This window comes from Mauremys mutica, chromosome 19, assembly GCF_020497125.1.
Source record: "Mauremys mutica isolate MM-2020 ecotype Southern chromosome 19, ASM2049712v1, whole genome shotgun sequence".
NCBI lineage: Eukaryota > Metazoa > Chordata > Testudines > Geoemydidae > Mauremys > Mauremys mutica.
Genome location: NC_059090.1, coordinates 1,477,197 through 1,502,881, shown reverse-complemented (window position 1 = coordinate 1,502,881; position 25,685 = coordinate 1,477,197). Strand labels below are relative to the sequence as shown.

The window sequence follows — 25,685 nt, the reverse complement described above, 5'->3', positions numbered from 1 at the left end:
TGCCCAGAGCATTGCGCCCGTGGCACAGTGAGCTGAGGCTGCGGGGGAGGGAGGACAACGTGGGAGGGGCTGGGGGCGAGCCTCCCAGGCTAGGAGCTCAGGCTGGGCAGAATGGGCCGGCGGGCCGGATGTGGCCTGTGGGCGGTAGTTTGCCCACCTCTGCTCTATAGGCTCCATTGTAGAAGATGAAGAAGGGGAATGGAGTTTGAGGAATTCAGAAGGCCAGGTAGAAAGGCCTGGAAGGGTCGCCTTCCTTGGGATCACCTGGCCCAGGCCACCCCATGCCTGAATCATAGAGGAAAATGAAAGAACAGCTGTTAGTTTTTATTCTAGTATTTATTTCCTTTTGTTTTATGGCAGAAGTAGCAGCAGCTGAACACAGGTAAAAAGAATAAGCTCCTGTTCCCTCAAGCACTGATTTCCAAAGGTGTCAGTGATTGTAGTAATAAACCCTAGGTCCCCAGAATCAATCCAGGTGAGGAGGCAGCTGTGGACCCTGTTTCATGCTATTTTCCAGGTGTGAGGAACCTCTGCCCCCCATGCCACTGAGTGGTTCCTCATGTGGGACAAGAACCAGATGAATCAGAAAATGGAACAAATACATCAAAAATGAGAAATGGTGTAAATATACCATAGACACCGTGCATCTGCACTAGGGTGTCCAGGTGTCCGGGGGACCTAACAGGGTCTGGTCAGATCAAAATCTGATTTCTGCAGGCGGGGGAGGTGATGGGTCATCACCTGTGCCAGCCCCTACTCAGCCTTGGTTGCCTCCTATCTGTGACAGGTGGCTGCAGCTCCCAGCCCTGGCTCTAAAGGCAAGTCCCTCCCGACCAGAGGAGAGCGGAAAAGCAGTGTGTGTGTGTGTGTGTGGGAGGGGAGATTCCCGCATTCCTGCTGGTGTGTCCTTTTTTAAAATATTAGAAAGTTGGCAACCCTAAGCTGCGCAGAGCATTGTACGATCGGTGCAGGGAGAGCACCCAAAATAGGATTGTCAGTGTGAAAACATGGCACTTTTGCAACTTTCTCTAGTTCAGTCACAACTGTAATTGTTCAGTAGAGATGTAGCTAGGGAAATGCAGCATTGGGTCTCAGGTGGAAATTTCCTTCACCACCATAAAGGCTAGAAACCTATGGAGAGTTTGTTTTAAATGAAACTGAGATTCAGCAGCAAATCACATAGCCTGTTAAGGCCCTGTCCATATCTGTTGTCATCCCTTGAGATTCTATGCTGTCCCTGTAGGAGACCCCTTCAGGTCCTATGGCTTCTGCTGCTATCTCTGTGCTAATGCCAAGCCTGCTGCTCCGCTCCCCATTCTTCAAGAACCACTCTGATGTCATCTTTTGGTTGTCTCACCACTCTTTCCTCATAAGTAGCCTCTTTCTGCATCATTCTTGACAACTCCACCGTCCTTGCCGTCTACTTGCCTTGCAACCTCTCTCACCTTTGTAAAGTGCTCTACTCTGCATCCAGCTTTTTGTCAGTCCTGTTGCTGCTGATTTATCACTAAAATCTGTTTTTTAAAAAAAAACAACCCACCAGGGTGGTGGCTTCTGTCACCCCAGTTTTTGCCGTAGGTGTCAGTTTTAGGGTCAACATCTATAATCAGAGGAGAGGGGATGAAATCTTGTGCCCCATGAGGCTCTTATTCCTTGCTTACCGGTTCAAATCCTACTTTATGAGGAAGCTGTCAACCAGGAGCCCTCTTTATGCGATGTGGCTTCAAACAGGAAATAAAACCCGTTTGTTTTGTGGATGTTGAGTTTAAAATAAAAGCTGTCTTCCAATGTGACTGTTTTTAGTAAGAACAAGTGTTTCTGTTGCTTGATATATCCCTCTGTTTTTGAGTAGGAACATTCTGCCCCCCGCACCCTCCCCATAAACTTTTGTGTTCATTATTAGCTCTTAATCTGAAAACCCAGTTATTAAACTGAGTAGTGTGAGAGTTATTTGAGCATGAAAAAGGTATCTTGGATAATGATGCACTTCAGATGGAAAAACCTCAACTCAATTTAAAAGGAAGGAGGAATGTGGCACATGAATGGAAGTCAAGAGATCCAAGTTCTCTTCTTACTCTGCCACAAGTAGTAATCTTAGGCAAATCACTTAGTCTCTGTTTCTCAATCATTAAAATGGGAATAATATATTCCCTACTTCATAACTGTGTTAAGCTTTACTCTTTATCATTTGTAAAGTGATCAGGTATAGTGACGGATGCCATGGATGTTACCTACAAATGACTTTGCTGTTTTGCATTCTAATTGAAATGGCCCAACTAGGCACTGGAGGTAACATTTTTACAGCGAATAGGGAAATTAAGTACTATTCTACAACTTGCATTGCTGTGTTGTGATTGGAGGGAGTTACCAACAGGACAAAATCCTTGCAATCTGATCCGACTTGTTTAAAAATGAGTTTCCATGCTTTGAGGAAAGCGACAGAAATCTTGGAGACCTCAAAGTGCAGAAACTGCTCTTCCCAGCATATAGGACTTTCCCTGTCCTTTTTAATCAGTCAGACATAGGAATTGACAGGACTCGAAAAACTTCCCAGGCATGTACTGGCCAGAGGGCAGAACCTACCAATCACACCTTGATATGGAGAATGAGGTGGGTGCCCACCAATGAGCTTCCTGGGCAATACTTTAGTGAGAAGTCCAGCACCCACCAGGGCTGCTGGGATTCTTGGGGACAGCACCCCTGTATGTGCTCCATCTTTTTATTAGCATCTGGCTGATAGGCACCTCAAACTTGCTGCCTTTCCTGTCTTGATCTGGCTACTAGAAGAGAGAGAGCTTCATCTCCCCACAAACCTATTTCTCCCCTTTGCCCCACAGAGCATTCTGGCAGCAGCAATGAGACAGTCTTCCTTCAAAATATTCCTTTCTCAGCTTTCCCAACCAGCAAAAGATGAAACTGTCTCACTATGGCCCGTATGGTTCTGGGTAGCAACAGTGAAACTGATCAGAATTGTAGGTTGCACTGTGTTGGTTGGGAAAGCTCTGAGCAGGGACAGAGGCACTGTAGCTCTCTGCAGTCTCAGGAACAAATTGCATTCATTGTATGTTCAGGTGCCATTTGGAGGTTTTCTTTGCAATCTTAAGGGCTGGAATTGTAATTTTCTGAGAACTTAAATTCAATAGAAATTGATGGTGTGTGTTCTGTCACGAGCCATGACAAACTTCTCACTTGTCAATGGTGAATGGAGTTTTCAAGCCATGGTAGTGGTCAAACCAAATTGATATTCCTAATCCGATATATCAGCAGTTAGGATGCCAAAAGTAGTGCTTTAGAATCATAGACTTTAAGGTCAGAAGGGACCATTATAATCATCTAGTCTGACCTCCTGCACGGTGCAGGCTACAGAATCTCACCCACCCACTCCTGTATCAAACCTGTGTCTGAGCCATTGAAGTCCTCAAATCATGGTTTAAAGACTTCAAGGTGCAGAGAACTTTCCAGCAAGTGACCGGTGCCCCACGCTGCAGAGGAAGGTGGAAAAACCCCCAGGGCTTCTGCCAATCTGCCCTGGAGGAAAATGCCTTCCTGACCCCAAATATGGCGATCAGCTAAACCCTGAGCATGTGGGCAAGACTCACCAGCCAGACACCCAGGAAAGAATTCTCTGTAGTAACTCAGATCCCACCCCATCTAACATCCCATCACAAGCCATTGGGCATATTTACCACTACTAGTCAGACGAATTAATTGCCAAAATTAGGGTATCCCATCATAGCATCCCCTCCATAAACTTATCAAGCTTAGTCTTGAAGCCAGATATGTCTTTTGCCCCCATTTCTCCCCTTGGAAGGCTGTTCCAGAACTTAACTCCCCTGATGGTTAGAAATCTTCATCTAATTTCAAGTGTAAACTTCCTGATAGCCAGTTTGTATCCATTTGTTCTTGTGTCCACATTGGTACTGATCTTAAATAATTCCTCTTTCTCCCTGATATTTATTCCTCTGATATATCTATATATTTATAGAGAGCAATCATATCTCCCCTCAGCCTTCTTTTGGTTAGGCTAAAGAACCTGAGCTCTTTGAGTCTCCTTTCATATGACAGGTTTTCCATTCCTCGGACCATCCTAGTAGCCATTCTCTGAACCTGTTCCAGTTTGAATTCATCCTTCTTAAACATGGGAGACCAGAACTGCACACAATATTCCAGATGAGGTCTCACCAGTGCCTTGTATAACGGTACTAACACCTCCTTATCTTTACTGGAAATGCCTCGCCTGATGCATCCCAAGGCCGCATTAGCTTTTTTCACAGCCATATCACATTGGCGGCTCATAGTCATCCTGTGATCTACCAATACTCTGAGGTCCTTCTCCTCCTCTGTTACTTCCAACTGATGACTTCCCTAGCTTATAACAATAGTTCTTGTCATTTAATCCCTAAATGCATGACCTTGCACTTTTCACTATTAAATTTCATCCTATTACTGTTACTCCAGTTTACAAGGTCATCCAGATCTTCCTGTACGATATCCCGGTCCTTCTCTGTATTGGCAATACCTCCCAGCTTTGTGTTATCCACATAATTTATTAGCACATTCTCACTTTTTGTGCCAAGGTCAGTAATAAAAAGATTAAACAAGATTGGTCCCAAAACTGATCCCTGAGGAACTCCACTAGTAACCTCCTTCCAGCCTGACAGTTCACCTTTTAGTATGACGCGTTGTAATCTCCCCTTTAACCAGTTCCTTATCCACCTTTAAATTTTCATATTGATCCCCATCTTTTGCAATTTAGCTAATTCCCCATGTGGAATCATATCAAATGCCTTACTGAAATCGAGGTAAATTAGATCCACTGCGTTTCCTTTGTCTAAAAAATCTGTTATCTTCTCAAAGAAGGAGATCAGGTTGGTTTGGCACAATCTACCTTTTGTAAAACCATGTTGTATTTTGTCCCAATTACCATTGACCTCAATGTCCTTGAATACTTTTTCCTTCAAAATTTTTTCCAAGACCTTACATACTACAGATGTCAAACTGACAGGCCTGTAGTTGCCAGGATCACTTTTTTCCTGTTCTTAAAGATAGGAACAATGTTAGCAATTCTCCAGTCATACGGTACAACCCCTGAGTTTACAGATTCATTAAAAATTCTTGCTAGCAGGCTTGCAATTTCATGTGCCAGTTCCTTTAAAATTCTTGGATGAAGATTATCTGGGCCCCCTGATTTCGTCCCATTAAGCTGTTCGAGTTTGGCTTCTACCTCAGATGTGGTAATATCTACCTCCATATCCTCATTCCTATTTGTCATCCTACCATTATCCCTAAGCTCCTCATTAGCCTCATTAAAGACTGAGGCAAAGTATTTGTTTAGATATTGGGCCATGCCTAGATTATCCTTAACCTCCACTCCATCCTCAGTGTTTAGCGGTCCCACTTCTTCTTTCTATGCTGACTCAGTACAAAGCTTGTAGTCAACCTTGTTCAAGTAACTAGTGAGCTCTTGAGGGTATGACGGTAAATGGGATGGAGTGGGGAAGAGGATATGCTGTTAAGAAATTAGCAGGTGTCAAGCTGACAACCTTTCTAGCCCAGGTGCAAGCCTCCCCAGTGAAGGTTCCTACATTTGAAACTGGAAACCTGCTGGTATGCAGTGGAAACCAGAACCAACAAATAGCTTATTAGGGTTTTAATCACTCTCTTTACAAGGTCGTCTTGAGAGCTAGCCCTGTAAGAAGGTGCTCTGAGCATGCACTGTTCTTGTAGTCCTCAGCTAGCTGTTGGCTATTCTGTATACCTGTCTGCAGTACAAATGTAGGCTGTAGATCTTTTAAGTCCTACTCTCCACGGTGTGTAAAAAGGCTGCGGCGAAGTTCTGGCAGCTATACAAGCAGTACGTGTACAGAGAATGACGCTTCAGTCCTATGTTTCGAAAAAGGACTGTAGCCTGCATAGAGTGGTGTGAGGAGCACTTCCAGCTGTTAGCAATGTATGGGGAAGGTGCTTCCTGTATGTTTGGAGGAGGGCTGTTGCCCCACATTATCTTGTTGCCTATCTCCCATTGTGATCAGAATTCCCTAGGTTGGCTTCAATATTTTGTTGGTTCCAATTTTCTCAAGGATTTGAGCTCTTGTATTTAAGTTCAGAATCTACTTACTTAGATTTTTGGTCCTGGATTGTAATATAACTTTGTCTTTGGGGTCTGGATTTCAGCCTAACTTTAGACAGATTCATTTTTGTTCCCTTTTTCTCAATACATCTCTTACATAGTGAGGCGGGCTTGTTCTTCAGAGGCAGGTAAAGATGCAGAAGACATCTGTAAAGTACCCTGAGCCCAAAAGAAAAGCTTAAAGCCCTCTGACCTCAGTTCTTTGCCTTCTTGGCAGAAGTTGGTGGTTTATCCTGATCATGAGATGAAATGTTTAAGTAAAGCTCTTGGGTATGTTTACACTGCATTGGGAGATGATTGCAGCTAGGGTAGGCATACCCATGCTAGCCTTAGTGTAGCTAGTATTCCTTAAAAAGTTGTGAAGACACAGCAGCATGGACCCTGGCATGGGCTAGCAATAGGAATATGTACTCCTGGTTCTGGGTGAGTTTGTGCAGCCACACAGGCTTCAGTGTCAGCTGTATCTTCACTGCTCTTTTTGGCTATACTAGCTAGATTGAAGCTAGCATAGGTATGTCTGCCTGAGCTGCAATTACCCTTCCAGTTGCCTTGTAGACATACCATTCATCTGCAGGAATCCTGCCACCTTTCATTATTTCATTCTGTTTGTGGACTTCCCGGGGGATGTAGGAGCTACTAGAATGCCAAGATTTTTGTCCTGACAGGTAATCTAAGCTTGCTGTTTTTGAACTCTTCTGCTGACATGGCAGAATATCTGGGAATGTACAAGTTACTAGAGCATGTGCTTGTCCCTCGTGTAGCCAGAGCAGAACAGCTGCGCTTGGAAACCTATGTGGCTAAGGGGGGGCGTGCCTTCCAGTCTACAATTGTCCATTTGGTAGGAAGGCTTCAGAAAAGGTCCTTTATGGTGAGATCTGAGTTGAAGCAGCTAGTGAGATGAAGTGAAGGTGATGCATAAGGCCATGCTGAGGAACAGGAGAACAGAAAATAAAATACCAGTAATATTAAAGTCCTTCTCTTTGCCTCAGGCCAGCTCACCCTCCTGCTCTGGTTTTGTTCTGCATTCTTTCTCAAACTGAAATTAGCAGCATTTGAGCTTGAGGTTTGGGATTCTGCAGATTCAGGACCCTTAGGCAGTTGTGTGGTCTTGAATTGGGAGAAACTCTAGGGGTTTTTCACATGGGGGGGCGGGAGGCGGGGTCCTTAGTAACTAGTGCATACTAGCTAAAGTTCACAAGCTACTTTGCAATAACTCCCCATGTGGACACTCCCACTGCACACTGAGTGCCATTGTGTGCATTAGCTTAATTTACTTTGGAAATACATTAACAGAAGTTACCAGTAAATTAATCTTCTTTCTTCACCTAGCTAAACAGCAAAATAGAAAATAGCCTATTGCAATATGTGGTGAATCTGATTCCAGTAGTTTTCTTTTAATGTGTCTGGTAATCCCTGCAGTAAAACAGGAGAAAGAAGCAGAGGAGGAGAGAATCCGGAAGCATAAAGCTGCAGCTGAAAAGGCATTCCAAGATGGGATTGCGAAAGCTAAGCTGGTGATGCGCAGAACGCCAATAGGAACTGACCGTAACCACAACAGGTAGAAGACCTAACCTTAAAGCTTCCCTGTGCTATCTGTATCCCTTTAACTGCTAATGGTCCTGTTAGGTGATCACCTCCTTTCTGTTGGAATAGAATGTTACAAATGAATATTTCATTTATTTGAGATCTTTTTTACCAGTATGCAATGCATTACTGTGCATCAAGAACTTCAGAGGTGGCCTACTGTAAAGCTAAAATAGAGATGAGACCATCACCAAACTGCTGTAGTCTGGGGGACCTGCATCTCTGCAGGAGGGATCCATGACACTCAGTCTAACCCAGTATTTCTCAGTCTACTCAGGCTGGCACCCTTTATTCTAAATCAAAAACTTTTGTGATGACCCCTTGCCCCACACTTAAAATAAACTAAGAGTAAAAAATTTCAGTGATAATGCTGTGTAATTGATTTGTTTTGAGAGGCTGACAGGAAGTACTTCACCTTGAAAAGTAAGAGTGTGCGGGGGAGTGAGGGAGCAAGAGTTTTCTTTGCTTTAGATTGTAATGCAATTTCAATTGCTTAGTCTCCTGATTAGCTTTGTGGCCCGACTCAGTAGTTGAAACAGTTGGCTAAAATTATCAAAGTGCTGGCTATAGTAGTTACCATTATTATCCTTCTCTCATTCAGACTTGGTGTATGATAGACTCTTTAGAAAGAACTGTGGGATAGTTTCTTCTTCTTGTTCATGCTGCACTTCTGCTGAAGATATAGATGCATGCATATATTTTAAATTCCTGCATACTTGTGTTCTCTCTTCTCGTGTGTGAATGTATATGTATTTTTTCCATGCAACCCTTGTCCTCCTGCAGTAATGTCTATGCTCTTTACAGATATTGGCTGTTTTCAGATGAGGTTCCTGGCTTGTTCATTGAGAAGGGCTGGGTACATGACAGCATAGACTACAGATTCATCCCTCGCCGCCAGAAGAAGGAGGAGGTGGTAGATGATGATGATGATGACTACTACCCAATGGGTAAGATCGGCCAACTTCTCTTGCATACCATCTTTTGTCACTAATGGATCCTCTTTGTTACTAGCTGGGGTTGGGGTCGATCGGCAAATGGATGACCATGTAACTGATCAGTAAAGGTGCTGTTCAAGAGTGTCAGTGTGGATCCCACTGTAGATGTGCATGAGTCTCGTGCATAAGATTGGAGTCTTTTGAACATAATTGTCAAGGGTTGTGCTTGTACCTCGTGCTCCTTATTATCCCTTCTGAGGGGGAGCCATGATCTGTCTTCAGTTCCTTAACTCTTGTGGCAGTCAGGTGGAACCTGGCATGTGTCCAACCTACTAATTCTTGGCTTTGGGTAAATTTTCTCAAACTCTTCATAAAACCTTCAGCACTCTTCTGATCCACTCAAAACCTTCAGTCTTCAAGCCCTGCCTATCCTGCAATGCACTGAATCTATTGAAAAACAGATGTGGGAGAGTGAGGGAGCAAGAGTCCCAAATACTGAGTAGATGTTTGGTGTGCGTTTAATTTGCCACAAGAACACGCAAGTCGTGAGATGCGTGGTTGAAGCTTCGTTTTCTGGAGCAATTTATGAAGAGCTCTTTGGATCTGAGAAGAACTCCAAGTTCTTAGTAGCAGACAAGGGACCCCAAAGACCAATACAGAGAAGATGGCACAGAAAAAGACTGGCCTCATCACCAAAGTAGACTCGACCAGCGCCGTAGACTCAACCATCACCACAGACACTATCAGCATCTCTGGTACCAAAGTGCAGCTCTGAGAGGGACTGCTGTGAACGTACAAGCAGAGACACTAGGAGGAGCTCAGTGTCTTCCCACAGGGATGGACCCCCTAAAGCCTCAGGATAAAACCACAAAGCCCCTCGTGGTGTTTAGGACTAGTGATGATGAGGAACCTGTGGCACAGAGACTCTCCTCCAGCAACAACTCTAGCTCTGGCGACGCATCCCTCAGTGGCAACACCTACAACTGAAGATGTGTTTCTGGAAGAGCCAGGACTGTCACTGGAGCTGATGGTGCCCCAATGACAAGAACTCAATGTACCTCAGCACCACCCTTAGATGATGATTCCTGCTCTCTATCAAACATGTTCTCACTGCCTTCAAGCAGAGAATAATCTACTTGGAGATCTGTGGTCAACACCACAAACGCATGTCATCTCCCTCTCCAGGTCTCAGCTGCTGACTCTTGTGAGGAATGGCATTGGACTACCCAGTATCAAATAAGTCAACGGTGCCCTTATGTCCTATCACCATGGTCCTATTGGACTTACTGTGGTCTGCCATCACACACCTCTATAAGCCTGTCTCCACCGTATTTGAGGAAGAGATCGCTCTTGCCACCAGCATGTGTGGTCAGACTGTCTATGCCAGACTACAAGGAAGACAGAACTGGGGGCAGAGCACCTGGTGAAGTGATATAAGTTGATATTTTGACAACTTTCAGTCCAGTCACAGTCGCCGTCCTCATAAATGACCAGGCTAAGGGCCTGTGGCAGATGCCTGCCACAAAAACACCCAGTGTAAAATGGGTAGAGAAGCAGTACCCAATCCCTCAGACAGGGTTTGAATACTTCTTTGCCTGCCTTAGCCAGGGATCCTTATCTGTCTCAAAGGTACAAGAAAAATCTACAGCAAAAAATAATGCCCCTAAAGACAGACCCCAAAAAGGCTCTACCTACTTACTCCTCTGCTTTTCTGCAACTGCAAGAGGCAAATTACTCTTTGAGCTGGGATAGAGTGACGCCCTTTCTCTTGAAACTCCATGTGACAACTGGATGGCACCCAGGGAAGTAAAAAAGGTAGGCCAGTTGTTGGCAATTGACACTTCCAACTCTATGGTCAGATCTATGGCCATGGCAGTGACAACGCACAGAACATCCTGACTCCAAGTATTGGACATCCCTTGAGAGGTACAGGATATGATTGGGGACCAGCCATTTGAAAGCATGGAATTTAAGGAGCAAACAGACAGCTCTTCATGCTCTTTTGAAGGCTCAAAGGCTCCCTGGGACTGTCACCCCAGCCTCATACTGTAAGCCCTACCATCCTCAATCCCAGTCAAGACAACAAGCACCATGCTGTCATTCCAAGCAACCTGAGTGCCATACCAATAAAAAGCTAAAGTATGACGGGTCACCAGACTCCTTCCTTGGCAATGTATCTCGCTCCTATGGCATGTCAGCGAATTTGACAGGATTGTTGGGAGCCTCATCAGATTCAGTTTAGAGAGCATGACTTTCAGAAGCCATCTCGCCCTATTCCACCAGGGGTGATCTGCCATAACATTGTACAAATAGGTGCTAGAGGCCATTGCTCCAACTTCCCCAGCCCTCTTCAGGGACCCCTTTCATGAGAGCCTGCTACAGGCAGAAGTGGCCTTGTTGCATCCTCTAGGAGGTTGAGGAGCTGCCACCAGATCTCAGGGAAGGGGTCTCTGCTCCCAGTATTTCCTTATCCTGAAGAAGAAGAAAAAAAGGGGGGTCTTTGTTCTGTCCTAGACCTGAGAAGACTCAACAAAAACATATGCCATTTCAGGAATTGCCTCTCTCATTCTATATATTTATGCTCAAGGCTGGTTCATGGCTTTTTACTTGCGTGATGCATCTGCATACTTGTCTATAGCTCTCTATCTGGTCCGTGGGAAGTACCCAAGATTCCGAGTGGGACCCAACCATTACCAATCCAGGGTATTGCCCTTTGGACTCTCCACAACAGTGTTCACAAAATCCCTGGCAGAGGTGGCAGAACTCTTAGGGAGTAAGGGAATCCATGTCTACCTATACTGAGATGTTAACAGCTCTGGAGTACATATTTTCCCTGCTCTCCCAATTAGAATTCCTTGTGAACTACAAGAAATAGCCTGTAATAGCCATGCAGATCATAGCTGATCAGATTGTCTATGAACTCTCTCAGGGCGAGCTTACATGTCAGGGGTATGTCTACAGAGCAGTTAAACACCTGTAGCTGGCCCGTATCAGCTGACTCAGGCTGCAGGGCCGTGAAACTATGTGGTGTATGAATTCAGGCTTGGGCTGGAGCCTGGACTATGGGACCTTCTCCCTTGTGGTCCCACAGCCCAGGCTCCAGCCCAAGCCTGAACACTTCCACTGCAGTTTATAGTCCTGCGTCCAGAGCCCTGAAAGCCTGAATCAGCTGACATGGGTCAGCTACAGGTGTTTAATTGCAGTGTCATCATTGGCAATGATCCCTTGATTTGAGGATGATCTCTACCACGGATTTACATATGGGTCTTGAGATGACTCAAGAGTCCAAAGCTGGAACCACAGATCTGCCCGCAGTAGGTACAGACATTTCCTGGCAGGCCAGCTGCTGCTGGCAGAAAGTTATTTTTCCTTCCTTCTCTCTTTTCAGCTTTGTGGGCAAGGCGCTTCTTCTCAAAGCGGGCCACTGCCTGATGGAGGATGTGGCCCCATTGGGGTCAGTTGGTGGTTTGCTCCTCCCAGCTTGTGATGTCCACCTCAGTTTTCTTGAGAGACGCTTTCATTGTGTCTTTGCAGCGTTTCCTCTGAACACCACAGGATCTCTGACCATGGGTGAGCTGAGAGTAGAAGACTTGTTTTGAGAGGCCAGAGTCTGGCATCTGTACACAATATTCAGCCCAGCGGAGTTGATGCATTAGGGTCATTGCTTCAGTGCTGGTGACATTGGCTTCACTGAGGATGCTAGTGTTAGTGCAGCGATCTTCCCACTGGATGCGAAGGATCTTCTGGAGGCATCATTAGTGGTACCTCTCCAGACTCTTGAGGTGCGATTGATAAGGCATCCATAAAGGAGTATGGGAATAACCTTTGTCTTATAGACCTGAATCTTGGTGTCCTTTGGTAGGTCACTGTCCATTGGAGCAATTTCCTAAAAGAAGCACTTGCGCACTGGATCTCACTGTTGATTTTTTGCGTTTTGAGAAAGTTTGCTACCGAGGTAGCAAAAGTGCTCGACTGTCTCCAAAGTCTGACCTTTGGTGTGTGCGAGGATGGCACAGTCATCAGCATACAGAATATCAGTAATGGATGCCCTGAGGACACACTTCAGAGGCCAGGTCTGGGGCTGCTAGACATCTAAGCATCACCTGATCAAGAGTCATGGTCCCTCCTGAGGTCCTACAAGAACTTGGCAGCTGGACCTGGAGGACATTTTGAAAGGAGGTTCCTTTCTTGACCACCTTCCCTACGATGACTCATATCAGATGCTTCAGGGACAGATTGGGGTGCCTATCTGAACTATCTCTAGATTTAAGGAACCTGGTCCCAGTATGATTTGATGCTGCATATCAATGTCTGGAAACGCAGGGCCATCTGGCTAGCCTGTGTGGTGTTCCTGGGCTGCAGAGCCCTGAAGCCCATACAGATCTTAATGGACAACATGTCCACAGTGAACTATGTAAACAAGCAAGGATGTGCTCTCATCTCCTGTGTGCCAGGAAGCCATCAAACTGTGGGCCTGGTGGTATCCCCATGGGATAACCCCATTGACTCTCTACATTGTAGAAGCCGGCAACAACTTGGCCTCTTACACAGGCATGCAGGCACTTGAGTGGGCACTGCAGATGTCCATCATAAAGCCAATATTCTTCTTCGAGTGATTGCTCCTATGCATTCCAGTTAGGTGTGCGCGCCGCGCGTGCACGGCTCTTCGGAACATTTTTACCCTAGCAACTCCGGCGGGCCGGCTGGGCGCCCCCTGGAGTGGCGCCGCTATGGCGCTGAATATATACCCCAGCCGGCCCGTCCGCTTCTCAGTTCCTTCTTACCGCCCGTGACGGCCAGTTGGAACAGTGGAGTGCTCCCTTACCTCCACATCCCTAGCGTTTCTCCATTTCTTCAGTGTACATAGTTGGTTAACTTAGTTTAGTTGTTATTCAACTAATCTAAGTTTAGTTAGATATAGTATAGTAAGGGAATTAGGGGGGTTAGCCCCTCTTCTTCCACAGCCGGTGCAGGCTCATGCCCAAGGCACCGGGGTTTAAGCCCTGTTCGGCTTGCCAGCGGCACATGCCCGTTGGCGACCCGCACGACTCCTGCCTGCGCTGCCTCGGGGAATCTCACAGGACAGATAAGTGCCCGATCTGCACGGCGTTTAAGCCGCGCACCAGAAAGGAGCGGGACTCTCGCCTCAAGCAGCTCCTTACGGAGGTGGCATTTCAACCTCCCGCGCCATCCCCAGCAGCACCGAAATTGTCCTCGGCGCGCAGCGCACCAGTGGCACCGAGCCGCCCCGGTACCAACACTGCTCGGTCTTCGCAGACGGCACCGACGTCCCGGCACCGTTCCCTCTCTCCACCGAGGAAGCGGAAGACGGCGCACTCGGCTTCTAAGCCTCATGCTCCGGGACAGCTTACCCAGCCATCACCGGCACCTCCGGCACCGGCTGTGGTAGTGCACGAGCCGTGCACGGTTCCGTTGACTCCGGCACCTCAAGAGCCGTCGAGTCCGGTACCTCCCTGCTCCCCGGTGCCAACCGCGGTCGAGCTGCATCTCCCGTCCACGCCCGAGACCTTCTCGACGGCGAGAGAGCTTATCGAGCTCACAGAGGCACCGAGCCTCCGGCCCCCGGCACCGCCTGGTGCAGGCTGTTCAGTCGGTGGGCAAGCCGGCAATGATGCGGCCCCCGACCCCTGACAGACGGGATAGACGGCGCTTCAAGTCTCGGTCCCGGTCCCGATCCAGGAAACGGTCGCCGTCACTCCGATCCCGATCCCGGCACCGATCAACGTCTCGGTACCGCTCCCCGTCTCGGCACCAGTCACAGTCCCGGTACCGCTCAGCATCACGGTACCGGTCGCACTCCTGGCGACGCTCCCGGTCCCAGTCACCGGACTGCCGGTACCGTAGGAGGTCTGGCTCCCGGTACCGTTCTCGGCACCGCGACTCCCGAAGCCGCTCCCGTCACCGTCGATCGAGGTCACGGTCATGCTCCCGGTACCGAGGCAATTGACGGTCCCGATCTCCATCCTGGCAACGCAACGGTCGGCACCGATCCTCGGCACCGTCCGGGGACAAACTGCCACCTTCCACGGCGCAATCCATCAGCGCCTCTGCCCCCCCGTGACCTTCACGTCAGCCGTCAGTTGCCTCTCAGGCGGGCAGCGGAAGAGATCTCCGGGCTGGCACCCAGAACCAGGACCTTGGACCACAGCAGTGGGTTTTTTGGGTCCCCTGGGCCTACCACGAGCCCCAGGGCTCCCTTTCCCCCCGCGTCCCGCGGGTGCTGAACACAGGGTGCCAGAAGCCACAGTGAGCAGGCCTCCCCCATCACCACCGGGTGAGGCCCTGTCGCCACCTGGTCCCGCAGAGCATCCGGGGCACAATACAGCTTCCCACCCTCCTGAGCAACCACCGGCAGATGTGGTGGTCCAGACTCTATCCTCATCTTCCTCACTGGATGAGGCGGTGGCGGGGTCCTCTACGGCGGACCCTCCTCCGATTAACTTGCGGGCCCACCAGGACCTTCTTCGCAGGGTGGCAAAGGCTATTGACCTCCCGGTGGCGGAGGTCCCGGAGGACGAAGACCCGGTGACCAACGTGATCGGAGCCGAGGCCCCGATGCGGGTGGCCCTCCCGTTCATCCGGACTATCCAGAAGAATGCCACTACCATCTGGCAGTCACCGGCGTCCGTCCCTCCTACCGCACGGGGTGTCAAACGAAAATACTCGGTCCCCCCCCCCACCGGATACGAGTATTTGTACACCCACCCCACTCCAGACTCCCTCGTAGTGCAGTCTGTTAATGACCGCGAGAGGCATGGACAGCCAGCCCCGGCGCCAAAGTCCAAGGACGCCAGGCGCATGGACCTGTTGGGCCGAAAGGTGTATTCGGCAGGGGGTCTCCAGCTCCGGATTGCCAACCAGTTGGCCCTCCTAGCTCGTTACACCTTCGACATTTTCGTGTCCCTGACTAAGTTCTCGGAGCTGATCCCGACGGCTTCCCGACAGGAGTTCTCCGCTCTCGTCGAAGAGGGCAGAAAAGCCTCCCGGTCCTCCATCCAGGCTGCTCTGGACTCGGCGGACTCAGGGGCCAGAACTTTGGCCTCAGGAGTGACCATGCGGCGCATCTCCTGGCTGCAGTCCTCCACCTTGCCGCCGGAGGTGCAATATACCCTACAGGACCTCCCCTTTGAGACTCACGGTCTGTTCTCGGAGAAAACGGACTCCAGGATTCAGACCCTCAAGGATGGTCGTATCGCTATTCGCACTCTGGGTATGTACACACCGGCTACCCAGAGGCTGTCATTCCGGCAACAACAGCCCTACCGGCCTTTTACCCAGGCCAGATCGCGGCCGTATAATAGTCGGCGAAACGGTCTAAACCGCCGTAGGCCATCCGGCAGCAAGCGCAACCAGGCCCAGGCGTCGTCCAAGGCCCCGCAAGGGCCCAAGCAGGCGTTTTGACGGGACGTCCGAGGACGGCCCATCAGTCTCTTCCCCGGATCCTTCCCGTTTATTTTGCAACCGCCTTTCTCACTTCCTCCCGGCGTGGTCCCAAATAACGACAGACAACTGGGTACTTCATACTATCCAGCACGGGTATCGCCTTCAGTTTATTTCGCTCCCACCCACCCTCCCCGTCCCTCTTCAGGGACTCCTCTCACGAGCAATTCCTCCTACAAGAGGTCGAGACTCTGTTGAGCTTGGGTGCCATAGAGGAGGTGCCGCACAATATGCGGGGCAGCGGATTCTATTCCCGTTGTTTTCTCATCCCCAAGGCGAAAGGAGGTCTCCGGCCTATACTGGACCTCCGGGAGCTCAACAAATACCTAGTCAAGCTCAAATTTCGCATGGTAACCCTGGGGTCCATTATCCCCTCCCTGGATGTGGGAGACTGGTTTGCCGCCCTCGATATGAAGGACGCGTACTTCCATATCGCGATCTACCCTCCCCATCGACGCTACCTGCGTTTCATGGTCAACAGTGCGCGCTACCAGTTTGCGGTACTACCCTTCAGCCTGTCCACCGCGCCGAGGGTCTTCACCAAGTGCATGGCAGTAGTTGCTGCAGACCTCCGCCGTCGTCGCATTCACGTCTACCCGTATCTCGATGACTGGCTGGTTCGCGGACCATCCCGACAACTGGTAGCAGATCAAATGTCCGAAATACTATCCCTGTTTCGGGTACTGGGCCTCCTCGTCAATGCCAAAAAGTCCTCTTTGACTCCATCGCAGAGAGTGGAGTTCATCGGAGCGGTCCTCGACTCCACGGTAGCCAGGGCCTGCCTCCCTCGACCTCGGCACCAGACGATGGTCTCCATCATCCAAGACCTGCACACCTTTCCCACTACAACAGTTCGGTCCTGCCTACGCCTCCTGGGTCACATGGCATCCTGCACGTTCGTCACCCCCTACGCGAGACTGCGCCTTCGCCCATTTCAATCCTGGCTGGCGTCAGTGTACCGCCCGCACCGCGACTCCATAGACATGGTAGTCACGGTCACAAAACCGACCCTCAACTCCCTCAACTGGTGGCTGGACCCAGAGGTTGTATGTGCAGGAGTTCCGTTCCGCCCCCCTCACCCATCCGTCACCCTCACCACGGATGCCTCGGCGTTGGGATGAGGGGCCCACCTGGGCGACCTTCACACCCAGGGTCTCTGGTCGCCCCAGGAGCTCTCCCTCCACATCAATGTCAGGGAGCTGCGAGCAATCGGCTTGGCGTGCCACACCTTCCGCGCCCGTCTACAAGGCCGATGTGTAGCGGTGTTCACGGACAACACGACGGCGATGTTCTGTGTGAACAAGCAGGGCGGAGCCCGCTCCTCCCCGCTCTGCAAGGAAGCGATGCTCCTGTGGGACTTCTGCGTGACCCACTCAATTCGCCTGGAAGCGTCCTTTCTTCCAGGAGTGCAGAACACGCTGGCCGACCATCTCAGCAGGTCGTTCCTCTCCCACGAGTGGTCCCTCCGTCCAGATGTCGTGCACACAATTTTCCGGAGGTGGGGGTTTCCCCAGATAGACCTGTTTGCCTCCAAGGAGAACAGGAAGTGCCACCAGTTTTGTTCGTACCAGGGTCGCTCTCTAGGCTCCCTGTCGGACGCATTCCTCTGCTCCTGGACGGATCACCTCCTCTACGCCTTCCCTCCTTTCCCGCTCATACACTGGGTGCTGCTCAAGCTTCGGAGGGACAGGGCCCGCCTTATACTCGTCGCTCCAGCCTGGCCGAGGCAGCATTGGTACACCCTGCTGTTCGAGCTCTCCGTTCAGGATCCCATGACCCTTCCGTTGTGGCCGGACCTCATCACGCAGGACTTCGACAGACTCCGCCATCCGAACCTGCAGTCCCTCCATCTTACAGCTTGGTACCTGAGTGGTTGACCCACGCAGAGAGGGACTGTTCGGCGGCAGTACAGCAAGTCCTGCTAGAGAGCAGAAAGCCTTCCACTCGCTCCACCTACCTCGCGAAATGGAAGCGTTTCGCGCTCTGGTGTGATCAACACGGCCTCAATCCCTTTGTAGTCCCTATCCCTACAATCCTGGACTATCTCTGGTACCTTAAGGAGCAAGGTCTTGCGGTCTCCTCCTTGAAGGTGCACCTGGCAGCAGTGTCTGCCTTTCGTCCATCCATGGGAGGTCGGTCCATCTTCTCCAACCAGATGGTTTCCCGCTTCCTTAAAGGCCTGGACCGCTTGTACCTGCCGGTGCGGCGTCCTACCCCGACCTGGGATTTAAATCTCGTTCTGGCCAAGCTTATGGGACCACCCTTCGAGCCTCTGGCCACGTGCTCTCTGCTCTGCCTCTCCTGGAAGACAGCCTTCGTAGTCGCAATTACATCGGCAAGACTAGTTTCTGAGCTCCGTGCATTAACGGTCAGCCCACCATACACCGTATTCCACAGAGACAAGGTGCAGCTTCGGCCACACCCGGCCTTCCTCCCTAAGGTGGTGTCGGCCTTTCACCTCAATCAGGAGATCTTCCTCCCGGTCTTCTTCCCGAAGCCGCATGCCGCACCTCGCGAGCAGCAGCTTCACACCCTGGACGTCCGCAGGGCCCTCGCTTTTTATATCGAGCGCACAAAGCCCTTCCGGCGTTCGCCACAGCTGTTTGTAGCAGTTGCCGACCGCATGAAAGGCGAGCCGGTCTCCTCGCAGCGGATTTCCTCCTGGGTAACGGCATGTATCCGGACATGCTACGAGCTTGCTCGCGTGCCAACATGCCGCCTCACCGCTCACTCGACGAGAGCGCACGCCTCGTCGGCCGCCTTCCTGGCCCATGTCCCCATCCAGGACATCTGTAGAGCGGCCACCTGGTCTTCTGTCCACACCTTCGCTTCCCACTACGCGTTGGTACAGCAATCCAGAGACGATGCAGCCTTCGGCTCCGCAGTCTTACACTCTGCCACGTCTCACTCCGACCCCACCGCCTAGGTAAGGCTTGGGAATCACCTAACTGGAATGCATAGGAGCAATCACTCGAAGAAGAAAAGACGGTTACTCACCGTAGTAACTGTTGTTCTTCGAGATGTGTTGCTTCTATCCATTCCAGACCCGCCCTCCTTCCCCACTTTCGGAGTAGCCGGCAAGAAGGAACTGAGAAGCGGACGGGCCGGCTGGGGTATATATTCAGCACCATAGCGGCGCCACTCCAGGGGGTGCCCAGGTGGCCCGCCGGAGTTGCTAGGGTAAAAATGTTTCGAAGAGCCGTGCACGCGCGGCGCGCACACCTAACTGGAATGGATAGGAGCAACACATCTCGAAGAACAACAGTTACTACGGTGAGTAACCGTCTTTTTCACCAGTTGAGGGCTCTCATGATAGACCCATTCTCCAGATAGGACAGCACCAGGTGCCCAAACTTTTGCTCCAGTGAGTGCATGAGCATGGGCTGTTCACCAGATGCCTTCCTGCTCCAGTGGACTCCAGGCCTCCTATACAGCTTTCCCCCAGTTACCCTCAGGCTATCATCTGGTGGGACAAGACCATGCTGATCCTAAATAGCTCTTTATTGGTAGAAGCAATTTTGGCTGTCGGATCTTTTTCACGCTTCCATTCTGTCTCCTATCTATCTCTGTCTCCCTTGATGTGAGATCCCAGCTCCACTGCCAGATATTGCAAGGACTGCAGGTCTGTGTGCACCTGACTGCTTAGTTGTTGGCTGGCTGAGCATGACAGACTTCTCAACAGGTTCAGGAAATCCTCCTACAGAGCAGGAAGCCATCTACTAGGAAGACATACTTTTCCACATGGAAACAGTTGTCCATATGGGCAATCCAATATAATCTGGACCCAACTGAGGCTCCAGTACCAAAGAGCCTCCACTACATGTTGCACTTGAAACAAAGTCGATTTGGCATTTAATTCTCTGCAAGTCCACCTTGCAGTAGTAATGACGTGTTATACTACAATACCTCACCCACCTTGTGTCTCTAATATCCTGGGACTAACATAGCTACAGCAACACTGCATGTACACTTTAGTACGGTCATACTTGCTCTTCTCACATTAGACAGTACTGAGACTCCTCACAGGCTTCGTGCGTACTTATCCATTTGTCAGAAACTCGACTCTTTTGTAGCATCTCAACATTGTTCTCCTGAAGCTTATGGAACCTCCATTTGAGTGACTATCAGACTGTTAGATACATCACCACCTTCCATCACCTTCCCATTAAGATGGACTACTTGTTGCCATCACTTCAGCGTGTGCCTAGGAGCCCGGCCAGGTGCACTGTGAGGGCAGTGAGTGGAAGCCAGCTCCAAAACTTCACTACAGCCTCCCGGGTTCCCTTATCCCTACCTCTTTGGGTGCGGTGGAGACAGGGCTAAGGAAACCCCATGGGGTGCTGGAGCACACTGCACCCTAAGCCTGGGGGAAACCCTTCACCTCTCTGCAACTGGCAGCAGCCAGGCTGCGGGGGGGAAGGGTGTTTTTCCTCTGAAACCTACTTTTTATTTCAAACTTGAAAACCGACAAAAATAAATAAAAAGCCAACCAAACAAAAAGACCTTCACTGAACATCCCATTTTAAAATTAAGAATTGCAGTGTTTCATTTTAATAGTTTAATAGAGATTGATGTGCTAATTATCCTCAGACAGGTGCACATGGGCATTTTCCTGCCAATATGACTCAGCCTAGAGCTGGAGAGCCCAGTTCTCAGGTTGGATGGTAGTTCAGTATAAAGCCTTCTCAAACTGCAGTCATTCTCCTCAGACCACCACCAAAGGAGCTAATTATGCAGTTATCTACTCTTGTGATCCTTATGGCCCCTGAGTCCCATCAGTAGCACCTCACAGTTGGGCAGTAGTTTTCCCACAGTGAAACACATTCATAGGGTTAGAGTGCCACTATCCGCTCTGGAATAGGGGTACTTGGACTTGCATCTCTGCATTACTGTGTGGAGGCCAGAGCCCTAAGTTTGAGCACGGATCAGAAAATCCTTAACCTGGGGTTAAAAGCTGTGTAGACACTCAAGCCACGGGTTCCCTGACACGGGTCAGCGGACTTGAGTCCCACTAACCCTAGGCTTACTTTGCTGTGTACACATACACTTTGGTGGGAAGAGGTATCTAAGGGTAACTCCTCCTTTTTTGGCATACATCCCAATGTGAACAGCACAAATGCTGAGACTTTCTCTTGTGAATTCAACAATAGGAAGAGAACATTCCCTGAGCCACTTGAGGGCTGGGAAGTGAGGGGAAATGGCATTAATGGCTTGGCTTATATACTTCACCTATAAAGCATATAGGAAAGGATTCTTTGTGTGACTGATGGAATTGGTGAATATATTTTCATAGCACGCACATACATACAGACTTGAAATAAATAAAAGATCAGTGAATGTTTGTGACCAAATATGTAATAATTTCAAAGGAATTATATACTGGAGTTCAGTTGGAAAGGAAAGACTCTGAGATTTGTACATTGTAAGGGTGGAATGTATTTGTATTTCCAAGCACTAGATGGAGTATCTGGTCAATATATACTGAGAAAAGAGCCTTTTGTAAAATTGTAATAGATGTTATTTCTAATGTCCCTTTCTTGTACTGTGCCTTAATGCCATAGTCATACCTTTATAAATACCAGGATAGCAACTGACTGTCTCTAAGGTGCCACAAGTACTCCTGTTCCTTTTGCGGATACAGACTAACACAGCTGCTACTCTGAAACTGTTGATTTAGTTTCTTTATAGAAAACAAATTATAGGTCTCCCTGGCTAAATATGTGAAGAGGCTTACTGAGCAATTTTGCCTCATTTGCTGTCTTACTACCCCAGCAGCAGTCTGATATAACCATTTTAACTAGTCAGTATAGCTTTGTGAAGTTAAAAGTTGACAGATGTGACCATGAATGAGATTGCATTTTTATTTTGTGTGAATCTTTTACAGATAAGCGAAAGAACGTGGCTGCAGGTGGCAGAGTGAACACTCATCATAGATCCATGCATGTTACAGACATTCCGATAGAGACCACTGTACCCAAACAAGGACAGAACTTATGGTAATATGCTTTCTCTTGGCTACACTTCTGTGCTTATAACCAGACAATTGGGTTCAGGAAAATTTGCTGGACTATTTAGTGTGGTCCCAGAAATGAGGTGTCTCAACTTCATAAGAGACATGGGATTCTGATCCACCTTGGTGTTTTATAAAGACCAGTATCTAGTATAAAAGGGTGCTGTAGATCATTTCCAGTGGAAAAAATTGAAGTGTGGAAAGCTAAACGAACATCTTTAAGGAGGCGACCATTCCATTTTGTTTCACACACTCAGTGTATTGTGGTTCTGTAGTGAAGTTAGACACAATAGGAGTATCCAGTAATATTTTTGTTTGAACAAATGCTTTTTATTCTTAATGTATGATGGTCCCTTTGTAATAACCATTACAGCTATTCCTTTTTCAGTTGTCCTGTTCAGTTGCTGAATTAGTCTGGTAGCCTCCCAATCCTATACTTTGGAAGTGTAACATGCGGTACTGGTTATTGTGGGTAATAAAGACAGATGAGCCAAGAGATAGTAAGACTTTGACTTGCTGCTGCTAGAATGTTAGATTTGGCCAAGATAGGGTGATTTTTAAATCAGTAGATTAAAAAAAAGCCAGACTCGAATAGTTTTGTTTGGTTTTTTTTTAATTTTCTGAGATTCTCATTCTTTGGTACAACAGCCAAAACACTTATTTATTCTGATCCATTAAGAACATGTCTGTCTACCTACAATACTAATCCTGTCTTTAATACCCTGCCACGTGACCTTGCTTAAATTATAATAGCCTGTGTGGCTCCCACTTGTGGTACATGTGAGATTGGAATCTTTTGACCAACAGTGACCTGTGGGGCCATGCTTGTGCCCTGCATTTCCTTATGCTCATCCACCCTCCTGCAGTGAAGGCACATAGAGCAGAGTGGCCCCAACTGCCTGTTAGTTCCCTGTTGGTGGCAGTGAGATAGAACATTGTGGTCTCTACCTCCCACCCACTGGCGCCCTTTATTTGAAACACTTCATAAACATTAATTACTGTTAACTAGTTTAGTTACTTAATTTATGGACACTTTCCTGTTGGAAGTCCCTTTATTTTTTTTTATATTTTCTTTCCTCCTTATGATGATTACTACTCATCACCAAGGTGCTATTCCACCAAATGGCTGAGGCTAACCCCTATGGCTGCAAGCTGTGCCTGTCATGTGACAGGCTTATTCCGTCAACTGATGGGTACCCTTGGCCATTGCTCTGTAGGCTGGTCTTCTCAATCAGAACTGACAATTTCAAAGTCATTGATGGCTAAAGTTCTACCTACTGGAGCAATCCATGAGGAGAGCATCAGATTCAGAAAGATGCTCCTCCGATTCCATAAAGGGACTGTCCTTCCAGAGATCCCACTTCTTCAGCACCCCATTTAGTAGGGACTCTACCTCGAGGGCTGCCATCACCAATACAGAGAGAAGGATCTCAGCTGACTTAGTCCTCCAAACAGAGCTTGGTGCCAAAGCCTGGTATTGTTTGCTCGCATTGAGGTAAGGCAGATCTGAGCTGCACTTGAAGGGCAACTCAAGCTCCTAGTCTCCTTCCCCAGAATGGGTGAGGTGAAAGAAATGAGGAATTACGGACCTCCTGTCTCCTCTGAACCATGAGCACAGAGGCCTGATTGCCCTGGAGAGGTTAGTGAAAGGCTGATTCTTTGTCTCAACTGGCTGCAAGTGGAACTGAATCCATACAGACATTGAAGGCCAGTACCAGTGCCCCCACTCTCCCTACCAGTCCTGTTATCATACAGAAATCTTTAACAGTACATGCAAATCTGTTACAGATTAATGACATTCAGCCCCTGGCACTGTCCTCTGTACTAATGCCACCAGCACCAGGAAGAATTATATCCTCAGTAGTGGTATTCTTCTGCACTGCATTGAACAGTCAATGTTGCCTCTAGAACAGACACACTCCTCCTCCTCTTCAGACTCAAACTTTCTCCAGAATCAAGCAGAGACCCTTTTTAGACATCCATCGCCCTCTTCCTCTCCCCAAGGATTCCCTCAGTTGAGCAACTCCCAGATCATCCTCTCAATCACCAACAGTCTTTAGGGCTGCCCAGAGATCTCCAGCAAAATATCCTTACGTCTCTTGTCAGACATCACTTTGCGCCATAGCACTGTCTCAATCTTATCCATTTGGCTTTACACCCTGGTCTTATTCGGCATTCTGGTCCCGCTTGGGTAGGAGATGCTGCTGTCCCTCTTGCTTCTACAAATGGCCTAGGGTCCACTGCACCAATTAGGTCCATGACTAGACCACTCAGTGAAGTAGACCTCAAAAACGGAATGAGAGAATGTGAGGAAAGAGACAGAGGCTCAGGAGGAAGATTGGAAGGAAATGACTCCAAGATCACAAGAGCCTCTTCTCAACCCTTTCTCCCCCACTTCCCCACATGAGGAGATGGAGACACTGCTCCAATTCCACCTCCTAGAAGGACCTGTTGTTGTCAGGAGTTGCTGTGAAAGGTAGCAGACAATCTGGACACTGAATTATTTGTAATATATACGTTTTCTCTATTCTGACCTCTCAAGTATATTGGCAAAGCTCATAAATGGAGTCCTAGGTTTAAAACAAACAAAAGGAAGTATTTCTTCACACAACACACAGTCAAACTGGAACTCTTTGCCAGAGGATGTTGTGAAGGCCAAGACTATGACAGGGTTCAAAAAAGAACTAGATAAATTCATTGAGGATATGTCCATCAATGGCTATTAGCCGGGATGGGCGGGGATGGTGTCCCTAGCCTCTGTTTGCCAGAAGCTGGGAATGGGCAACAGGGGATGGATCACTTGATTGCTTGTTCTGTTCATTCCCTCTGGAGCACCTGGGATTGGCCTCTGTTGGAAGACAGGCTATTGGGCTAGATGGTTCTTTGTTCTGACCCAGTGTGGCTATTCTTATGTTCTAAGATTAGACTTGTTTAAAATTGTCATTTGAATGTACAGCCATCTATCCCAAGAGTTAGATTCACTAAGTTACAGCCCTTTAAGTAAACTGAAAAATCAGTCTGATGTGCTGGAAAGGATTGGTATGTTATGCATTGCATAGCACAGCAATTTCATCTTCTGTCCTGAATAGTCCACAACTTATTTTATGCAGCATGAGCTTTCGTGGGTGAATACCCACTTCTTCGGATGCAAGTGGTGGAAATTTCCAGGGGCAGGTTTATATATGCAAGCAAGAAGCAAGCTAGAGATAACGAGGTTAGTTCAATCAGGGAGGATGAGGCCCTGTTCTAGCAGTTGAGTGAAAACCAAGAGAGGAGAAACTGGTTCTGTAGTTGGCAAGCCATTCACAGTCTTTGTTTAATCCTGAGCTGATGGTGTCAAATTTGCAGATGAACTGGAGCTCAGCAGTTTCTCTTTGAAGTCTGGTCCTGAAGTTTTTTTGCTGCAGGATGGCCACCTTAAGATCTGCTATTGTGTGGCCAGGGAGGTTGAAGTGTTCTCCTACAGGTTTTTGTATATTGCCATTCCTAATATCTGACACCATCACAGGACCTAACCAGATCAGCCACACCATCACCGGTTCATTCACCTGCACGTCCACCAATG

At 48.6% G+C, this 25,685-nt stretch overlaps 1 protein-coding gene across 1 annotated transcript in view; it reads left to right on the top strand.

Annotated features, from left to right (window-relative positions):
- BAZ1B (bromodomain adjacent to zinc finger domain 1B) overlaps positions 1-25,685 on the top strand; it is an 88,092-nt gene that overhangs the window by 36,125 nt on the left and 26,282 nt on the right. The window contains exons 8-10 of the mRNA XM_044993982.1: positions 7,550-7,688; positions 8,519-8,661; positions 21,995-22,106. Coding sequence (XP_044849917.1) covers positions 7,550-7,688; positions 8,519-8,661; positions 21,995-22,106 — 394 coding nt within the window. The remainder of the gene's footprint in view (positions 1-7,549; positions 7,689-8,518; positions 8,662-21,994; positions 22,107-25,685) is intronic.